The 19,432-nt window shown below is 35.4% G+C and overlaps 1 protein-coding gene across 6 annotated transcripts in view; it reads right to left on the bottom strand.

Moving 5' to 3' along the window:
• The window catches only part of DHX57 (DExH-box helicase 57), a 53,322-nt gene that overhangs the window by 25,332 nt on the left and 8,558 nt on the right, over positions 1-19,432 (bottom strand). For all 6 annotated transcript variants that reach the window (XM_023531339.1, XM_023531340.1, XM_023531341.1 and 3 more), the window contains exons 3-12: positions 15,248-15,406; positions 14,036-14,221; positions 12,898-13,736; positions 11,146-11,324; positions 9,558-9,679; positions 8,438-8,633; positions 7,777-7,901; positions 3,859-3,992; positions 2,817-2,871; positions 1,113-1,318 (exon numbers count right to left, since the gene is read on the bottom strand). In XM_023531339.1, the coding sequence (XP_023387107.1) occupies positions 1,113-1,318; positions 2,817-2,871; positions 3,859-3,992; positions 7,777-7,901; positions 8,438-8,633; positions 9,558-9,679; positions 11,146-11,324; positions 12,898-13,736; positions 14,036-14,221; positions 15,248-15,406 (2,201 nt within the window). The remainder of the gene's footprint in view (positions 1-1,112; positions 1,319-2,816; positions 2,872-3,858; positions 3,993-7,776; positions 7,902-8,437; positions 8,634-9,557; positions 9,680-11,145; positions 11,325-12,897; positions 13,737-14,035; positions 14,222-15,247; positions 15,407-19,432) is intronic.

The raw sequence follows: 19,432 nt of genomic DNA, 5'->3' as shown, positions 1-19,432 counted from the left end.
AAATTGAGCTTGGGAATATTCTTTAATTTTCTGAATAGTGAAAGAGTGCTGTGAGCAATTATATCAAGTCTTTTTTTTACAAGGCAAGGGAGGCTAAGAGAAGCTAAGCGATCAGCTCAGCATCATACAGAAGCCAGTGGCAGAGCCAGGTTTCCTGACCTCAAATCTGCCAACCTCCTTCCTTAGAAAGGAATTCTCAAAAGTGCTTTCTGAACTTTGGCAACCTCTGTTACCGAACATACTTTTCTAATTTCTAACACTCTAATTCCTTGAAGATTACCATTTCCTATGCAGGACTGGGAATACAGTCTTTGGTGGAAAGGGAAAAAGGAAAACTCACTGGCTTCTCTATGAAAGAGTAATAGGGGAATGGGGGTCCTTACTCCTTGAAGAGTAAACACTTTTTCGGGGGAAGGACTAAGAGGAGTTGGGGTGGCAGTCCAGGAAAAAGAGAGGAGGAAAAGCAGCTGAGACCTATCTCTGGTCTAGGCTTTAAGGAAGAAAGCAAAAGTAGTAATCTTGAGGTTTTTGTGGGTTCAACTCAGCTTATACATATAGAAGACTATCTAGGAACAAAGAATAGCTGAGTGAGGTCTGGCATGGGAGGAGGGAGCCCCTAACAATGTATACAAAAATGGTTAGCACAGGGTGGTCCCTCAAAAAATGTTGTTTGAAAATCCCATGAATAATGCTAAAACTAGCGGGTGAATTTTGATGATATTATAGGATATTTAAATAGTCTCAAATATCTCTTGACAACTGACTTAATAATTATAAAGGAAATAAATGGTAACTACACAGAGGAGAAACCTAGCTGATATCACCTTAACAACGTGATCAAAGTTAACGCACCAATGATAGGACAAACCAGCATCACGTGCCTCCTGATACACTGTACCAAGAAGGAATGTATTACATATTGTATTCTTATAATAAAGTAAGCTAGAAGAAAGAAGACGTTATTCAGAAAATCATAAGAGAAAAAACATTTATAGTATTTATTTCTAAAAATCTGTTTATAAGGGGACTCACACAGTTCAAGCTCATGTTGTTCAAGGATCAACTGTAGTTATCTTTGGCATAACTGTAATATTCCCCAGGAAGCACATTACCTTTATAGCGGGCCAGGAGCTGCTTAAAATCCAATTGTTGATCAGGCACTGCATCTCTGACATAATCCTGATCCTGAAGGTGAAGGGAAAGTCTCAGGTCTTCTTCCACTTCTTCAAATGCAGTTCTGTTACGCCTTGCTTTAAGCTTCTCCTTTGACATCTGTTTCATGGAGCGCGTATATGGGCTCCCATCCTGTAACACATACCTGAGGAAGGAAGACAAAGGGATGTGTCTGTGTGTATGTGGGTCTTTTGGTGAACAAAAATATTCATCTATTTTTATGTGTTCATTCAGGAGAAAACTGTTCTCTTTCTGCTGAATTCATGTGCTATTCTTCCACCAGTTCAGGATTCTGCTGGCTGTGCCCTATTTCTGGTGAGGAACACACTGGAATGCTTTTGGCTCTGTTTTAAGAAAATTCTGGAGGCAGTGAATTTGAAAAAGTGAGAGAATAAATACAGATAAACTAGTTGATGATGATTTTCCTAGAGGTTCACATTTAATGGAAGTGGAAGAGGGTCAAGAAAATAACAATTCTAATAAGCTCCAAAAGTTTGTTTATTGCACACTAGAGATCCACTGTTTTTAGATTTTACTTTGAAAATATTGTACCATTAAACAAATACAGCATTGGAGTGAGAGGCTTATTAAGAATGAAAGGAGCAGGGAGAAGGAGAAAAATTCTGAGTTGAGTTTAAGGTGCCAGACATCAAGGTATTTTCATTCTGGAGCTCAGAGGTCAGGAATGAAGATACTGATCTGGGAGTTCCTGGCACAGAGGTGACTGCAGAAATCACATGAGTCTAAGAGAGCTAAGGAAGAGTTTAATAGTGAGAAGAAACAGTGCAAGGAATCTTCAAGGTTAAAGAGTAGGAAGAGAATGTAGGGCTTTCAAAGGAAAGAAATCTGTTTGTACCCAAAAGACATTACCATTTTCTACTCAGTACTGAAATGATAGAGACGTCTTAACACTCAAACTATACTGCAATTCCTTGCGGGTAGAATGATGATTTTAATAATAGCTAACATTTATAAAGCACTATGTGCCAGGCATAGTTCAAAGCACTTTTAAAATATTAATTCCAAGTATTAATTAATTAATCAATCCTCATAACAATGCTGTGAAGCAGCTACTAATATTCCCATTTTACATGTGATAAAACTGAGTCACAGAAAGATTCAGCTACTCGCCAATGTTAGAGTTAGTAAGCAGAAGGATTTAAATACTGGCAGTCTGGCTGCAGAATCAGAAAACATGAAAACTTTCTTTTTCATGTTAAAGTCTCCATAAATCTGGTCCTTCATCATTTCTTTTAACAGACTTTATTTTTTAGAGTAGTTTTAGGTTCACAGCAATACTGCGCAGAAGGTACAGAGATTTCACCTCCTTGTCCCCCGCACACGCACAGCCTCCCCTACTGTCAACACTCCCTACCAATGAAGCTACAGAGAGACATCATTATTACCCAGAGACCATAGTTTAAATTAGGGCTCTAGGGTTGGTACTCTTAATACATAATACCACCTGCGAATTGCAAATAATTTGTATAATAAATATTTGCTGAAGGAAAGGAGGAAATAAAATGTTCAAATAGAAAAATTAGAAGAAAAACTAACACATTTATTAGTATCCTGGCACTCTTGAGATCAAATAATTCTGTTCTCAAAGACTTTCACCAAACCTTAATTAATGTCTTCCTTACCTTGTCACAGCAATTGCATCTTCCAGAAAAAACTGATCAACAGGAAATGTACGACCTGGAAAAACAAATAAAATAGAAAGTAAAATAAAATAAAATAAAAAATAAAATAAATAAAATAAAATAAATAAAATAAAATAAAATAAAAAGCCCCAGAATACCTGTTCAACTATTTTAAAATAGTTTGTATAGCAAAATTATCTTAAAGCTTGGCACAATACGGTACTATTTGTTCTGTGGCCTTAAAAGCATATATATATTAAAAAAACTCCACCATCAACAATGTTTTGATGATAGAAATTAGAACAGGTAGATTCCAGTTAGTAAAGAAAATAGAAGTGTATAGGGGGAGAGATCACTTGCTAATAAAACTTATTTTACCTTTTTTTAAAAAAAAGGTGTTTAGCCTTTCCCGCCCTCCCCTCCTGCCCCACGGGGGACTTTTAAATATTCAACAACTGTATTCTAGATCAAGCATACAATTTCTTCTTTAAATCTACTGTCAATATCCTCTATAACTAGAACAAACAGTACTACTATTCATTAGTCTGTGCTTCTGAATTATCCCTTGGCAATCAATTGCAGAAGGATAAACCAAAGCCCAAGGTGATAAATTAATCCTATAATGAGACTGAAAGCACCAAAAGAAGACAGACTATCCAATTTCACTTACTCCCAGAGTGGACCAATATCCAGAAATTCAGCAGAATCCACAATGAACGAATATGCTATACACAGATATACCTTCTTTCTTTATGACAGGTTACCACTATAAGCTCATATTTTGATGTTAAACACAATGGAACGCTAGAAATGCTAATAACCTAGACTTTTCAGAACAGCACGTATAAAATAGAAATCTCCTGACTAATGGACATAATGTTGCCTCTTTATTAATTTCGTTATATGGCTATCATTTCGTTATAAAAGAATCACTTCTCTAGAAAAAGGAATAAATATCTATGAATTTATATCTCAATTTAACTTTAAAATAATTTCATTTGCTTACTAGAACAATACATATTTAATGATGCATTTTAATCACCTGGTATAGTAATAACTGGGCAGGAACTGAAATATTCTGAAAAGAGCTCAGCATTTAAAGTTGCACTCATCAGAATAACTTGAAGAGTTGGTCTCTGCAACACAATATCCTTCAAAACTAGCAGCAAGAAGTCACTAGAGGAAATAAAAGAAACTGAGGATCAAAAAAATTCAATAAATGAAAAGAATAACTTTTGATATATTTTGAGCAAGGAATGTGTAAGACCTGTGTGAAAACAATTATAACACTCACAGAATGATGTGTTATGTGCCTAGCTGTGAAGACTTAATATTAAAGAGATATAGATTTCCCCTAAACAAACTAAATTCAGTGTGGTACCAATCAAAATACCAATAGGATTTATCATTACATTTGATAATTCTACTTGACATCTACATATATATAAAGAGACATATACAAAGGTTTTCATTATGGCACTGGTTGTAGCAGCAAAACAGTGAAATCAACGTAAATACCCCTCAACCAAGAAATGGTTAATTATAATATCATCCATTCTATGGAATAATGTGAGACAAAATAAAGGAATAAGGTAGAGCTCTAAATACTTACATGAAAACATCTCTATGACAGTGTTAGTGAAAAAAACCCTAAGTGGTAGAATGACATGTACTATAGAATAGCAATACCCTAACTGGTCTCCCTGCTTCAGCCTTTGCCCCTTGAAATCTGTTATCAATACAGTGGTTGAAAAATTCTGTTCAAATGAAAATCTTATGGTGCTACCCTTCTACTTATAATCCTTCGGTGACTTCTTATTGACGTCCTCACTAACAAGGCCCTTCTTATTGATGTCCTCACTAACAAGGCCACATTTCCTACTGCTCTCCCTCTTATTCATTTGGCTCCAGTCATACTGTCCTCCTTGCTGTCCTTTAAGGCATGAACCTCAGGTCCTTGCTTATGTTATTAATCTGCCGGCAATGAGCTTCTCCCAGATATTCATAGAGGTAGCTCCCTCACACTTCTCTCAAGTCTTTACTCAAACGATACCTTTTCAGCCAGACTTGCCCTATCTACCCTATTTAAATTTTCAAATGCTACCCTCCCCTGCATTTCATATTACCCTTTTTCTTCTTAGTACTTGACATACTCTATATTTTACTTATTTATCTTACTTATTGTTGTGTTCTCCAACTAGAATATGAACTCTCTGATTTTGGTTAGTTTGTTCACTACTTCAGTATCTAGAACATAGTAGATGCTTAATAAATATTTGTTAACTTATTAAATGACTATATCATTTGTGTAAGAAAAAAAGGTTGGGAAACAAAAGTACCTCTTCCTAACAAAGTAAGCTTATATGACAATGTATAGTAGGACATAATCACGAATCTGATCAATATAGTTATCTCTGGAGACATGGTAGGGAATGGTTTGGGAGTGTTAAGATATTATATCTGTATTGTTTCAATTTTTAATGAGAGCATATTATTATACTATTTAATTCTCTTTAATTATATTTATGACTATTTTGTTTCTTTTTTAGGTAAAAGGAAGTAACGTAACAATAGGCAAATGGTTAACCAATGGTAACCTCATACTTTAGAATTTCCTTATGCAATTATTAGTATACTAATTTCAAATATAGTTCATGCTATCATTTTAACTATTAGATCAAAAGCAGTACACAAAACTATATAAGCCCAGTAATGTTTGTGGAGATAAATCTCTTTCTCTACCACTTCTCTCCAATTCCTAATATACTCCCAGAAGAAAACAGACCAAAATCCTAACATGTAGTTAGCAATTTTATAGGTGATAGAAATTATTTTTCTTTACATTTCTTTGGTGTTTTCTAAATGTCTGAAAATAATCATGTTGGTATCTCTACAATCACAAAATTTGTTTAAAAATTTTAACACAGTTGTAACGTTTCTATATTCAACCTTTAATTTTGGCTGTAATTTTAGTAATCTTGGTTCCTAGATTTTACTCCTATTTTCTGCTTTTTCCGATCTGAGCTAGTAAATATTCCCCTACTTTTTCTTGTAATTTCTACACTCCTTCTCCAAAGACTGGGAATTGTAAATGTGTGAGACTCCCTTCTCTAATGTGTAATTTCTCTTTATTCAGATGTGAAAATACACTGAATTTTAAACTGCTGATATTCTATAGATCGTTTTATAGGCTTTACAAAAATCTTTCTCTTTTTGGGAACAATACTGCAGCCAGAAACCAGATCCAGTGCTCTGCTTCAGTTTCTCTGGGTTTGAGGAAGTATAAATGTTATGAAACCCCTGAGCTATTCATTGTACTCAAAATTACACTGGATATAATTTCCTCTAAAATTTTAAAATTTATTTTTATAATAAAATTATTTTAATATTATTAGTCTGGTTGAATATTTCATTTGATTTCCTCTTCCAAGTTGTTCCTTGACTGTTAAAAAAAATTTTTTTTTTCAAAATTCTATTTGAACATTTAGCTGCAAAATGACATTATTTACCCTCCCCCCAACCCTTGGTTTTCTGGAATCTCTATAAAAGATTATTTGCCCCTCAAAGATTCTCAGTGTTTTGTGTATAGTCATTTAAAATTTATTATTGTCTTGTTCTAGGAATTCTTTCTTTTTATTTTAATGCTCTTTTTATATGAGTCTGCTTTTCTTCAGTTTCTAATTACTTCATATTTCATATTTACTAGTATATTAGGATATTTATTTTTTCTAACAAATAGTCTTCTGATCATATGTCTTCCCTGTTCAGTTCTTAAAAACTTTTTATCAGCAGTAATTGGGGCTTCAAGTTGTTTCTTTTATTTTTTAGTTTTGCTATTAGCTATCGTCTACTGTGTCAGTCTACCAACTTAACTTGGATTTTCTTCTCAAGATATTTACAATAGTACAGTCCTTTTTTGGGAAAGTCTCATAATTTTCACAGGATCATCTCTCTTTTTCTCACTTGTTTTTTTTTTTTACTGTCTAGAGCCTGATGCACATGACAAACTATGATTAATGCCATCTATTTACCTGGCCCTTTCTTTTAAAATATGAAGAATTTTGATTTTATACCTCAATGCTTTAATGCCTTCTAATTCCATTTAACTAAAAACCAAGTGCTTTATTATCCATGATGTATAAGGCCCTGGAATATCTGGTTCCTGCTTTTTCTACCTGACACTTTTCTTGTCATTTACTACACACCAGCTATACTGGCCTTCCTCTGGTTTCTGGACTCACGAAGCCCCTTCCCACTGCAGAGTCTTTGTAAATGCTAGCCTTGCCCCCATTTGTCACATAGGACTCCTCCTATTTCAGGTTTTAATGTAAATGTTATCTCTTCAGAGAGATGATCTCTATCTTATGCGTCTGTTGTCTGAAACAGCATCTGTTTATTCCTTCATAGCAATTATTCTAAATTGTAATTATTTATTTGTGTTTACTTGTTCATTGTTTTTCCTACAAGACCATAAGAGATAAAAGAGAACCATATATATTGTTCGCTATAGAATCCCCAGGAATTAATAGATCACTTGGTATTTAATACAGGCTCAGTAAATATATGAATGAATGTCAGGACTGGATGACTGGCTAAAAGAACTAAGAAGGAAGCCTATATTGATCAATCTATCAGCTACAGCATGCACCACGTCTGTAATTCCTGTTTAGTCCAGTGCCTAGTTCAGCATGATGCCCGGGAGGGTGTTATGTGTCTCTTATTAGATGATGTCCATCTAATAGGATGACTCTTCTAGTGATGAATATGTTCTCTCCTGGCATTTTTTTAGTATTATAGGCTCTGGAGACCAGGAAAGCAGCTCCTCTTCTCTAACTTAGGCCTTCTCTTGGCAAATTACCTTTATTAGGTCTCAGAAACTGAACTGGAAGCAGAATAAAATTCTTTCAGCCATGTCTTATTTTATGTGTGCTGGTATTCATTTGGAAAATCTTTGTTTTACCTTTCTTCTGTCCTCTCATGAACTTCATCAACAATGATATGGGTGACCCCCTGTAGAGCTGTATCCCCTTCTAGCCTTCTCAGAAGCACTCCTGTGGTGCAGTATAACAGTCTGGTGGCTGAAGACTTACATGTAAAAGAGCATGGAAAGCATTCATGACATTTTTGAATAAAAGGAACACTTTCCTAGAGAAGCCATTTTGAATGAATAGGGATGAAGAATATTGAAAACATCAGTAGTTCCATTTAATATAAACCATACTAACTGCAGTTTCTTGCTGGCAACAAGAGTAAGAGCTTTTCTACTTCATATCAAAATTTTAAGGTTAAGACTCATAAAAAACATTCAAAAATTACTATAAAACATAAAACAACAGTGACTGATAAAATTAATTCTGAATTTGTTCATTCCTTATTCAGTTAAATGGATTAAGTCCTGGGTTTAACATCAAAATAGCATTTACCAGGTCACTTCTGCCAGTAAAGAATAAAAGGTCTTTATAGAGGAAGAAAGTACACCCAAGTAAGAGTTCTTATTCCAAAATATTTCTAAAAGGACTGAAGTATATTCCAAATTGCCCATGAATCTCCAGACACCAAGAACTCTATATACTTGAAAACTGTAAACTTCTGTTATCGAGAAATAAGCAGTGCATGCAAACCTTGACACTCTCTAACCGGATCTGGTACCCCACAGTCAGACCCACTCTTTCTGCTCTCTCTTTAGCAACACGTTCTGCGACGGAGATGGCAGAGATTCGTCGGGGTTGGGTACAGATGATGTTAGCCACTTTCTCCGGTGGTCCGTTCAGAGAATCATCCAGAATAAACTGTGGAATCTGTGTGGTTTTCCCACATCTGTATGTCAAAACAAATAGACCTAAAATGAGAGTTTTCAAGTGCTAGTTAACTTAAGAAGCAATTGCATGCAATGAGGAAATGAGAAAGCTAATTAGAATAAAAGCTGTTCAGCTTCATCTATCTACTAAACCAACCTACTAACTTATTACCTACAGCTGATAACTCTTAGGAATTTGCACTCAGAATCCTATTAATAGTTTACTATCATCTGTAATAAAGGGACTATTGAATAGACATTAGATTAAGGTCTATAAATACCTCTAGGAATGTGACCTTTACATATGAATCCTGAAGAAGTAGGAGTATTCTCTTATGAATATTAAAATACCTTATATTTTTCGCTTTGATGTGTATTAATTTGGCTATAGGTAAAATGAAGTAAGAAAGATAAGAAACTACAAGGCACAAAGTTACTACTATATCAGTGAGTCTGGGCACAAATGTAATTATTAAACTGAAAACCTCTGAATAGATAACTAAATTATATCTGCGACTTGCCCCTGCTAAATAGGTTTGGGTAACATGGAGACTGTGAAACAGGAAAAATAATGTGCCCTAAGTTGTTCTTAAAAGAGCAAAAAAGTGCTAGAGAAATCGGAATAAATTTAAAAGATGAAAAGTTTTCAAGCTAAAAGCCTTCAGCTAAACCTTCTGCCTTAAAATTATCTCAAGGCAGAGGTATACAATGTCTATAAGTTCCTAGATGTATTTCTGATTTTTGTTTTCGTTTTTTTTGTAATTTGGCTCTGTTGGCTACAGATGCCGTGGTATTAGCTCTTGTGAAATATTATTTATTATTTGACAAGAAAAAGCACAAATAACACCAGCTACTGACTTTTCAGAAGTAGAACTGGCTATGGTAACAAGGGTACATACATATTTATAGATCCAAGCTGCATTATGAATAAACTGCGTTCTTACCCAGTCATACCACTTATAACAAGTACTTGGTGCTTGCTCAACAATTTAAGAATGGTTTCTCTTTCTTCCCAAGCAGGGAGTGATTGTCTTTCTTGCAGAATTGATTGGAACTGTCTGGAAGCCTAAAAAAGTAAAAGATAAGGCATCAGTTGGGTTACTTTGAAACCACCTTTCATGAAGCTCTGAATGTGGAATCCCATAGTTAGACCCACCCTTTCTTTCTTTAACAATTTGTTCAAAGACAGAAACTGCCGAGTTTTGGGGGCTGGATGCTAATGACTTTAGTCAGAAGGCTGCTCAGACAATCAGCCAGAATCAGCTGGGGAATCTGTGTGGTTTTCCTACATCGGAATAAACTAAAAGATCCTATAAGAGACATAATCCCTTCTTGCCTAGCACCTATCCAGCTCCTCCTAGCAAAACTCTTTATACCAGCGTGGTCCAACAGAACTTTTTGTGAAGATGGAAATGTTCCATATTTACACTGTCCGCTATAGCAACCTCTGGCTACTGAACACTTTGTTGTGGCCAGTGCTATTAGGAACTGAATTTTAAAATTTTATTTAATTAATTTAAATTTAAATAGCCACACAAGACTGGGGGCTACCATATTGGACAGCATAGTTCTATACAGTATCAGATTTTTACCAAAATCAATAATAGTAGAACATTCTCCAACGGGTTCTTTTTGGCCAGTCATCAGATCTGTGTAACTCAGCCTGACATCTAATGGCCAATGCTATATACACAGCACTATACATTAAAACTGTGGACGTATTTTTGAATAATGTAAGAAATTTATACTAACACATCGTTTTCTACATATAGTTTTATCACATAAATTTATTACCTCTAAGCACAGTGACAAAATTGAATATGTACATTTTTGTTTCTACCACCTTATTATTTATGGTGTTAATTTCTACTCATTTGGGCATTCTATGGCTATTGCACTATATATGTGATAGTTTTACACTGTGTCAAAAATCAGAATCACAGAACTATAGAACCAGAAGGGCCCTTAGACAACATCTCTAATCCAATCCCTAAACTGGTTAAGCAACTCGCCTTTGTCCACATCCAACTCTGCCCTAACAGTTTACTGTGGATTCTCTGAGAACAATCTTCATGTGAATGGGGTAAAAACAACATGGGCTTCAGAAACAGAGCATTAGCTTGAACTTCTGGGTTACCACATACTAGCTATGTGACTTCGAGCAAGTTATTTATCCTGTGAGCCTTTGAAATAGATGAGTCCTTCCTTATCTTTCTTTTCTACACTGATTTCTTTAATGTAAATCACAGTATTAATTTTCCTTTCATTTGTCTGATTGTCTATCACAGTACCAAAGCCACATGATTCTAAGAGTATTTGGTATATATGTGTGTGTTTTATTATCACCAGCCACTGGATTTCCCAAAACTGTCTAGAACATGCACCCAACTTTGCTGTGGCATGCAACAATTTTGACCACTCAGTAGGAGAACCAAATGCATGTTAGGGAGGGTAGCCAAAGATTCTCAGTTCTTAATCCCTTTATCCATACATTAGGGAAGCAACGCTAGCCATTCTCTCAGAATACCCTACCTGTTTTATTTGGAACTGCTTGCAGATTTTAGCATTTTCAGCATGTACTGATTTTGCCTGCCAGTCATATCTTTTGGAAATCTTTTTCTTAAGGTTCACATAGCTTTCATTCTCCACTATAACTGGTGCAGGACCTTCATCCTCATCTGTCTCCTCCTCAGGTTCTGATTCTTTTTCAACTTGAAGGGGATAAAAGGAAACATTTTCGATATGGAGCCCTTTCTTTAGCAAAGGGGGAAAGTCACTATCTAACAAAGTAACAACAGCAACAAAAAATCATAAAATGGAGAAAAAGTTAAAGCTTGAATAAAGCAGGTTCATTCATTTCAATACTACTACTATTGTTAAAGAACTTAAAATGAATCTTCAAGCATACTTTAATCAAGTATAAGTGGCTATTGTAAACCAAATTAAAACCAAGAAAAAATCACAGCATGCCTTGTTAATCCAGTAGGTTCTTTACATTCAAGGAATTAACTGAAAGTTTCAACTATTTGCAAGTGTACCTAAAATTCCATGACACAGAACAACCCAAATGTCTATCAAATGATGAATTAATAAACGAAATGTGGTATGTCCATATAATGGAATATTATCTAGCAATAAAAAGGAATGAAGAACTGACACACGCTACAACATGAATGAACCCTGGAAAACATTATGCTAAGTGAAAGAAGCCAATCACAAAAAACCACATATTGTATCATTCTATTTCTATGAAATATCCAGAATAGGCAAATCCATAGAGACAGAATATAGATTTGTGGTCATCAGGGATTGGAGAAATTGGATTAAGGAGAAATAAGGAGTGACTGCTAATAGGTATGGGGTTTATTTTGGGGGTGATGAAAAGATAGTGGCCATGGTTGCACAACTCTGAATACTAAAAAATGCTGAATTGTATATTTTAAAAGGGTGAATTTTATGATAAATTTTATCTCAACAAAACTATTATTTTTTTAAAAGTCCACAACCCACAATCTGTCATTTCTTGAGGAATACATTTGAATCCCAGTGCTAGAAGCTGACATTTGGGAACAAGTCCAATGGCTAGGAGTGAACTCAGACAACTGTCCAGTATCTACATCTCAGTGCAGTTTTGCTATTCTCTACTTGTTGACATTTACAAAGGAACTCTTGTGATACAACAAAAACTTATTTCTGAAAGGAAGATAGCAACAAATAGTAGAAAATTCTTTCATAAACTCTGAAAAGGGGGTCTACTTATGGTGTAAGAATTGTACAGTGAACCCGGATCTGGATAAAGCCAGAAACCTGTACAACATTTCTCTGAGGATTTAGGGATTCATAAACATAGCACTACTCTAATGAATTTGGGGGGTCTACTGTACGAAAAAAAGCAGGAGGGTACGGATAGTGGTATAGAAAGTACCTCTAAAAACTCCTTTGAAAGTAATCCCATATAAAGTACCAGGATTAAACACATAAAACCAATGAATTAAATGACACAGATTTTCTGAGATGTAAGTTTCTTCCAACTCTCAACTGCTAGAATAAATTTACATATCACTACAAACTTTCAGTTCAGAGAGCCCAATCACAGTGACAAAACTGGGCCTTATAATTGAAGATCAGGGGATTCTCATCCCTTTTTGCCCATGGACTGAGGAGAAGACTTGCTTGAGATCACTGGGAGATCCTAGACCAGCCCTCAGAACCCTAGACCTCTTTAATAATCCATCACTGTGGATGTCCCCCTCCACAACACCCTCCACGTGATCAGTGCCTTACCTTCTGGAATTTGACTTGAGACAAAAGAATTATTTGGAATCACTGGTTTACGACAGACGGGATTATTGATTCTGGTCCCAGAGGGTACTGGCGGAACGTTCACTGGAGGGGTACTGTACTTGTGATGGGTATTTGTTAGTAACTTGACTATTTCTGATTCTTCTTCTAAAAGGGTTATCAAAGAATATACGACAGGTTCTGAAGTTTCTGCAAATATCAAGGCCTTGCTATAAAGGAACTCAGAAATATGTAAACGACAAGCCAGAGGTAGATTCTCATTGGTGGAATAAAATGCCACAAGGGGAGCTTGGTTGGGGTATTTGTGGTCTTTAGAAAATCGAATTTCAAGTTCGTATAAAAAGGATGCATCTTCATTAGCATTAAGATGAGACTCATCTACACTTCTTTCTACTCTTCCAACAATTTGATTTGGGGGAACTTCATGTTTGAATTTGCATTTTGATCCAAATTTACAATTTCCTTTGAGGTAAAATTTACAGATTTCAAGTGAAGTCTCCTGTATATTTTTGGTACTTTCCTTTTGCTTGGATTTGCAGAATTTACTTGTTAAATACTCCAGTTCTAATCCAATGGTCCAGACTCTGTTCTGAATTCTTTCCATGAATTTTTCTCCACAGATTGACTTAAGAGCGAATGCCTCTTCTTGTCGCTGTTCCACACACTCATCCATGCTTATATGGGAAACTGCTTCAGTGATCTTCATCCTCTCTCCAAATGTCTCTGAAAAACACTGGGTAAGTAGATGTTCTAGTGATGCTCCAACATCTCCATCACAAATCCTCAGGGCTGCTTGACAGCGTTCAGGGTTGAAACCATACCTGCCAAGCACGAAACATGGCAAAAAAAGATTGAGTAATAACAAATCACAGAAGTGAAATTCATTTAAATACATGTCTGTAAAGTTATAACTAAATATAAGCAGGGTTTATATTTTGAAAAAGCATCCTTCATAATACTAATTCCTCCTTAATCCCCCTATCGTAAAAGAGAGAATATTAGGCACATCAGGTAGTGCTGGAACCTGTACAATAGGAAAGTATTCAAGGGGAGGGTTTATAATATGCCTTCGGTTTCTTTGAATTTTCCCCCAACTCCCATAAATGTTGAAAGCAATTACCTGGAAAGTTTTTGCACTGCAAATGTTGAGACTATAAATTCTGTATTATGAGGCTCCACAGGGCCTGATCCAGCACATTCCAAAGGATCAGAGTCAGGAACAAGGGAAGCTTCTTGTCCAGCTGACCAGTACTGAGCATCATCACAATCAGGCTCATCATCCTCCTCCTCCTCAGAAATGCTTCTTCTGGAAAAAGTAACATTTTCATATATTATATATTAATTTGTAGTTATTTCAAAGACAAATTTAACAAGAGTTTAAGAATTTAATTCACAGAGCCAAAGGATATAGGATCCTAACCACTATTCAATCATCCTACCCACTATTCAATTTACTCTTTTATTGACCTATTAATTTGTATCTTGGCAATTAAGATTTATCAGGCATTTATTACATGCTAGGTACCATGTTGTTAAGGGTTTTTATATGTAGTCTCTTTTAAAATCTTCCCAGTAACCCAGCCAGCTAACACTGGAATCTATATTTTTCAGGTGATCAACTAAAACTTAGAGAGGATTAGTAACTGACGAAGGCTATACAGTAAAGAGCGACTAGAGATTGTGAACAAGGCCGTCTGACTCCAGAGCCACAGAGGTCTTGGCTAGCATTGCTCTCTTCCCATTCATAAAAACCATGCCCAATTTTTTGTTTTGCTGCATAACCACCTTTCTTAAACCTAAGAGAGATTTGTAGACAGAATGGAAATTGAGCTGATCATGACTGGCCACTCATTAATTCTGGCAAATAGAAAGGATCAACCTTTCCAACTGAAATCACAAAGCAAAAGAGCCAAGAGTAAAAGTTGTTTCTCTTAGCAGATGGTCATGAGTAGTGTAATCTTAAGACTTCATTTGATCAACTCAAGCATTTCCTTCTAGAACAATACTTCTACTTGTTCACTATAAGGTTTGATTTGGAAGGTTGTCAATAAAGCAATTACTGAATCCATATTAGCACTGTCCTAGGAAAAAAAAACAAAGGTGAAAAGGCAATCTGTACTATTGCTCACAGATATTGTAAAACAAACTCACTCTAAAATTGTTGCTGAATAATTATTCTTTTATTTCTCTTGGCTCACTTTCAACTAATTATATAGCCACAACAGAATCAGTATTGATACAGTATTCCAAAGACACACAAGACCTTCACTATATGTGAAGGGGCAAATACATCTTCCTTAATATAATAATTTACTCAAATAAAACAATTTACTCAGATCCAGCATCTGCATCTTGTTCTTGCAGGTCTCGGAGAAGGGCTTTCACTTTCTCCTGATTCTCAGAAGTCATATGCAGAGTCTGCAGGGGCACTTTGGCTTCGGGCTTCCATTTGCGGCGTGCCTCTCCTTTTCTTCCGCTACAGTTGCTAGGTCTGCAAAGGACACCGAACAGAATTACACATTTACCTGTAATCAGAACTTTTATACTCTCCTCTGAGTCCCCAGATATATACAGCATAAACTGGATCTGTCACATATCTTACAAAAGGTAACAATGAATGTGAAGAGGTTCTCTGTTTACTTACCAGAGTTCATTACACTGGAATGCTGAGGGAAAAAATATGATCAGATTCTTAATCATTAAAACTGGCTTCATTAACTCAAGAATCCTCTGGATGAAGCAATGCTATCATGACTCCCTCTGTACTAGAGGACTTTCAAAAGAAATATGCTACAAATAAAGAGTGTTATTTCATTCTATTTTAGGTACCCAATCTGAAAACCATCAAGGGTTCCATCTTGTTAAGACAAGTTAATACTCAGCCCTATTTTTGTTAATACTCAGCCCTATTTTTGCAATATTTACCTACATTATCATCATCCCTTGATTATAAAAAGTATATGTTCACTGTAGAAAAGTAAAGAACAAAAAAAGAAAACAGAAATCACCCTAATTCATATAATCTTTTTCATATATATTAAAAAAGTGTACAGCATGTATAATCTTTTATAATTTATTTCCCTATCAAAAAAAAAAACCTGGCATTAACCTAAAATTAAATTTATGCCACCAATCTTTTAATGTTGGAATTTAGATTTTTAAAAGACTCTTTTTAATATTTAAAACAATAATAATTATAAGATTTAACTTTATTTCCTAAATTTCTTTTTTGTTTGTTTTTTTGTCATGTTTCATTATAAATTTTCACAAATCTAGGGCATGAAAGAAGCAAACTCAGTATTTAAAATCCAACATATTATTGAGACTGAAAAGAACCACACATTTACACTTGCAAAACTGGTAGCAAAGGAGAAAACAGAACTGATTATGGTTTATAACTGTTTGGTTGCAACTTATGAAAAGAAATGTTACCCAAAATATCTATCATTTTCCTAACGTTTTCTTCTGAAAAACTTTAAACCTACAGAAATAAACACCTTTTATCTAGATTCACCAATTCTTAGTATTTGCCATACAGATATGCACACAAACATTTATGCATTTCTCTTCCTTTTTTTTTCTATACACACAAATATGTGTGTGTGTGTGTGTGTGTGTGTGTGTGTGTGTGTGTGTGTGTTGCGCGTGTGTATGCCTTCTTCTCTCTCTGTATACATGTAAAGGCATATATTGCTGAACCACTTGAAGGTAAGCTGCAGATATCATATTCACGCTTAGATACTTCAGCATGTATTTCCTAGAAACAGAGATATACTCTTACATAACCACTATACTATTACCACTCAAGATATTTTATATCGATATAATAATATCATCTAATATATAATCCATATTCAAAGTTCCTAATTGTCTCAATCATGTCCTATTTTTGACTATCTAATAAAAAATGACATTTAGTTTTTTTTTTTCAAGTTCCTCTAATTTAGAATAGTTCCCTCACCTATTTCCTGACATTGACTTTTTTTCTGAAGAACTCAGGCCAGGTGTCTAAGAGAAATGCTCGCAATTTGGATTTGGCTGACGGTTTCCTCAGAATTAGTAAAAAAAGAAAAAGGTGGGGGAAGAACTTCCACATGCTCCTATCTCAGCCACCACTTATTGTATACTCCCACGCTTTGCCTTCCTTCCTGTTAGTAACGACAAATCACCCTTGATCCTAAGCTAAACCCTCTACTCGTACACTGTATCCCAGCCTCTTTGATCTTGAGGAAATCATTCCAGCACTCGTCCCCCTCGCTACATCATCAGTTCTTCATTTTTGAGATCATTCCCATTAGCATATACACACGTTGTATAAAACAAACAAAGTCAAAACAAACAAAGTCCTCCCTTTAACTGCACATTCCCCTCAAATTACTGCCTTATCTCTCCTCCCTCTTCTGCACTTTATAGTAAAACTTCTTAAAAGGCTTATCATTGTCTTTGTCTCCACTTTCTTTCCTTTTCTCTCTGAAACACACTCCAATCAGGATTTCTTCCCTGTCAACTATAGCAAACAGCTCTTGTCAAGGTTACCTATGCTATCCATATTGCCATATCCAGGGGACAACTGTCATTTTTCTTGACTTATCAAATTATTTATTTTTATAACTGAGTATCCCCTTTAAGTATCCAATTCAATCTGATTAGATAATCCCCTTTAAAACACCTTTAATTCTTGACTACCAGAAACCATGCTTAGTTTCCCTCTTACTTCATTGGCAATTCCTTCTCAATCCCCTTTGTTTGATCCTTCTAATCTCTCTTAGCTCTAAAGTCTAGAGTTCTAGGACTCAAAGTTTAAACCCCTTCTCTATAGACTACCTTATCCAGTCTCATAGCTTTATATAGCATTTATTCATAGATAACTCATACATTCACTTCTCTAGCTTAGATATTTATTTTGAACTCCAGACACATATTAAATTGTCTATGACATCTCTACTTAGAGAGTACCTCCTAACTGGTCTTCCTGGTTCCAATCCATGTCCTCTTGCAGTCTATTCTCCACATAGCACACTGAATCAGGGCTACTGAGTATGGCTGCACAGACTGTACACTGGCTATTGGCAAGGGTGGGAGGAAGGAGAGGGAAGAGGGGACAGCAAGAATAAAATCCAGTCCATGCTCTGCTCACCAAGCCATGCATCCTGGGCTACGACTACCCAAAGAAAGGGGCACCATCTTCTAATTCACATAAAAGCATATACTGAATAGCAGTAATTCTGGCCAGAGTGATGACATCACTTACCCTTACCTTAAACCCTGCAATGGCTTCCCATCTTACTCAAAGCAAAAGCCAAAGTCCTTATAATGGCCTCTAAAAACCTACAAACCTTAGCCTCTGGGATCTAACTGTCTGTTACTCTCCTTACCCACATGGCTATCCACACGGCTATCCACATGGCTCTAGCCACATGGCTCCCTTGCCATTTCCTAAACCTTCGAAGCACATTCCTGGATTAGGGACTTTGTACTTGCTTTTCCTCTGCCTTGAATGTTCATCCCCCAGATAGCATCACAGCTCACTACCACGTTTCCTTCTTGTCCCTGCTCAAATGACACATTATTAGAGAAGTCTTCTCTGATCACTGTACATAAGATAGCAACTATTTAAAAATACTACCAATCTATTTTCATGTTTTCTATCTCTTTTATCCTCTTATTTTTCTCCACAGCACCTACCATCTGACATATTATATATCTGCTTATGGTCTTTATATCTCAAACCTCCTTCTATGAAAGCAAGGAAACTATGTTATTATTGCTTTAATTCTAGTACCTAAAACAGTACCTGGTGCATAGTAGGCACTTAGTCAATTACTTGCTGTATAAATGAACATTGAAGACTGTAAGAACTTATAATGTCTATGTTTTCAAAAAGAATGAAGCTGCATCTAACGCAGAAATTAGGTCCTTCAGTCAGAAGCTAAGGTAAAAAATATAGTTTAAAATTACTCTGGAAGATGCTTATAATGCTATCAAGTTTGACATTGATATATTATCTCTCAGTATGCCCCAAATGACCAATTTTCTTCTAGAATGGAAAAAAAAAAAGTAGATTCTCTAGTTCAATACAAGATGAAGTATTTGGTCATGTTACGCACTATGTATAAAAAACGTATTTAAATCCTAAAATCATATACTCAATGCATCAAGAGGATTAGACAATAAGAAGCACTTGGAAACTGAGACTGAGGAAATATATTTTTCTCTCCATATCTTGCTCATCATGGGGTCCAGATTCATTTAGTGGAAAATTTAAACTATGTAAATGCTATTTCCTTTTCTTTTTTTCCTGACTGCTTATAGCTGAATTTACTTAAGTTAAAAGCATGTATGATGCAGTTAAACTCCAGCACTTATTTATATTCCTTTCTAGCTAATATTTAATTGAGTTATTCCCACAAGAGTGTGTGTGTGTGTGTGTTTGTAAGTACAGCTTTAAAGACATCTCTCCATCTCTAAAAATTCCAGTAGACAGCTCACAGTTCAATTTGAAAGACAATTGGAATTT

This window comes from Pteropus vampyrus, unplaced genomic scaffold, assembly GCF_000151845.1.
Source record: "Pteropus vampyrus isolate Shadow unplaced genomic scaffold, Pvam_2.0 Scaffold66, whole genome shotgun sequence".
Taxonomy (NCBI): Eukaryota; Metazoa; Chordata; class Mammalia; order Chiroptera; family Pteropodidae; genus Pteropus; species Pteropus vampyrus.
The sequence above is the reverse complement of the archived record's forward strand: the minus strand, read 5'-3'. Positions and strand labels throughout refer to the sequence as shown.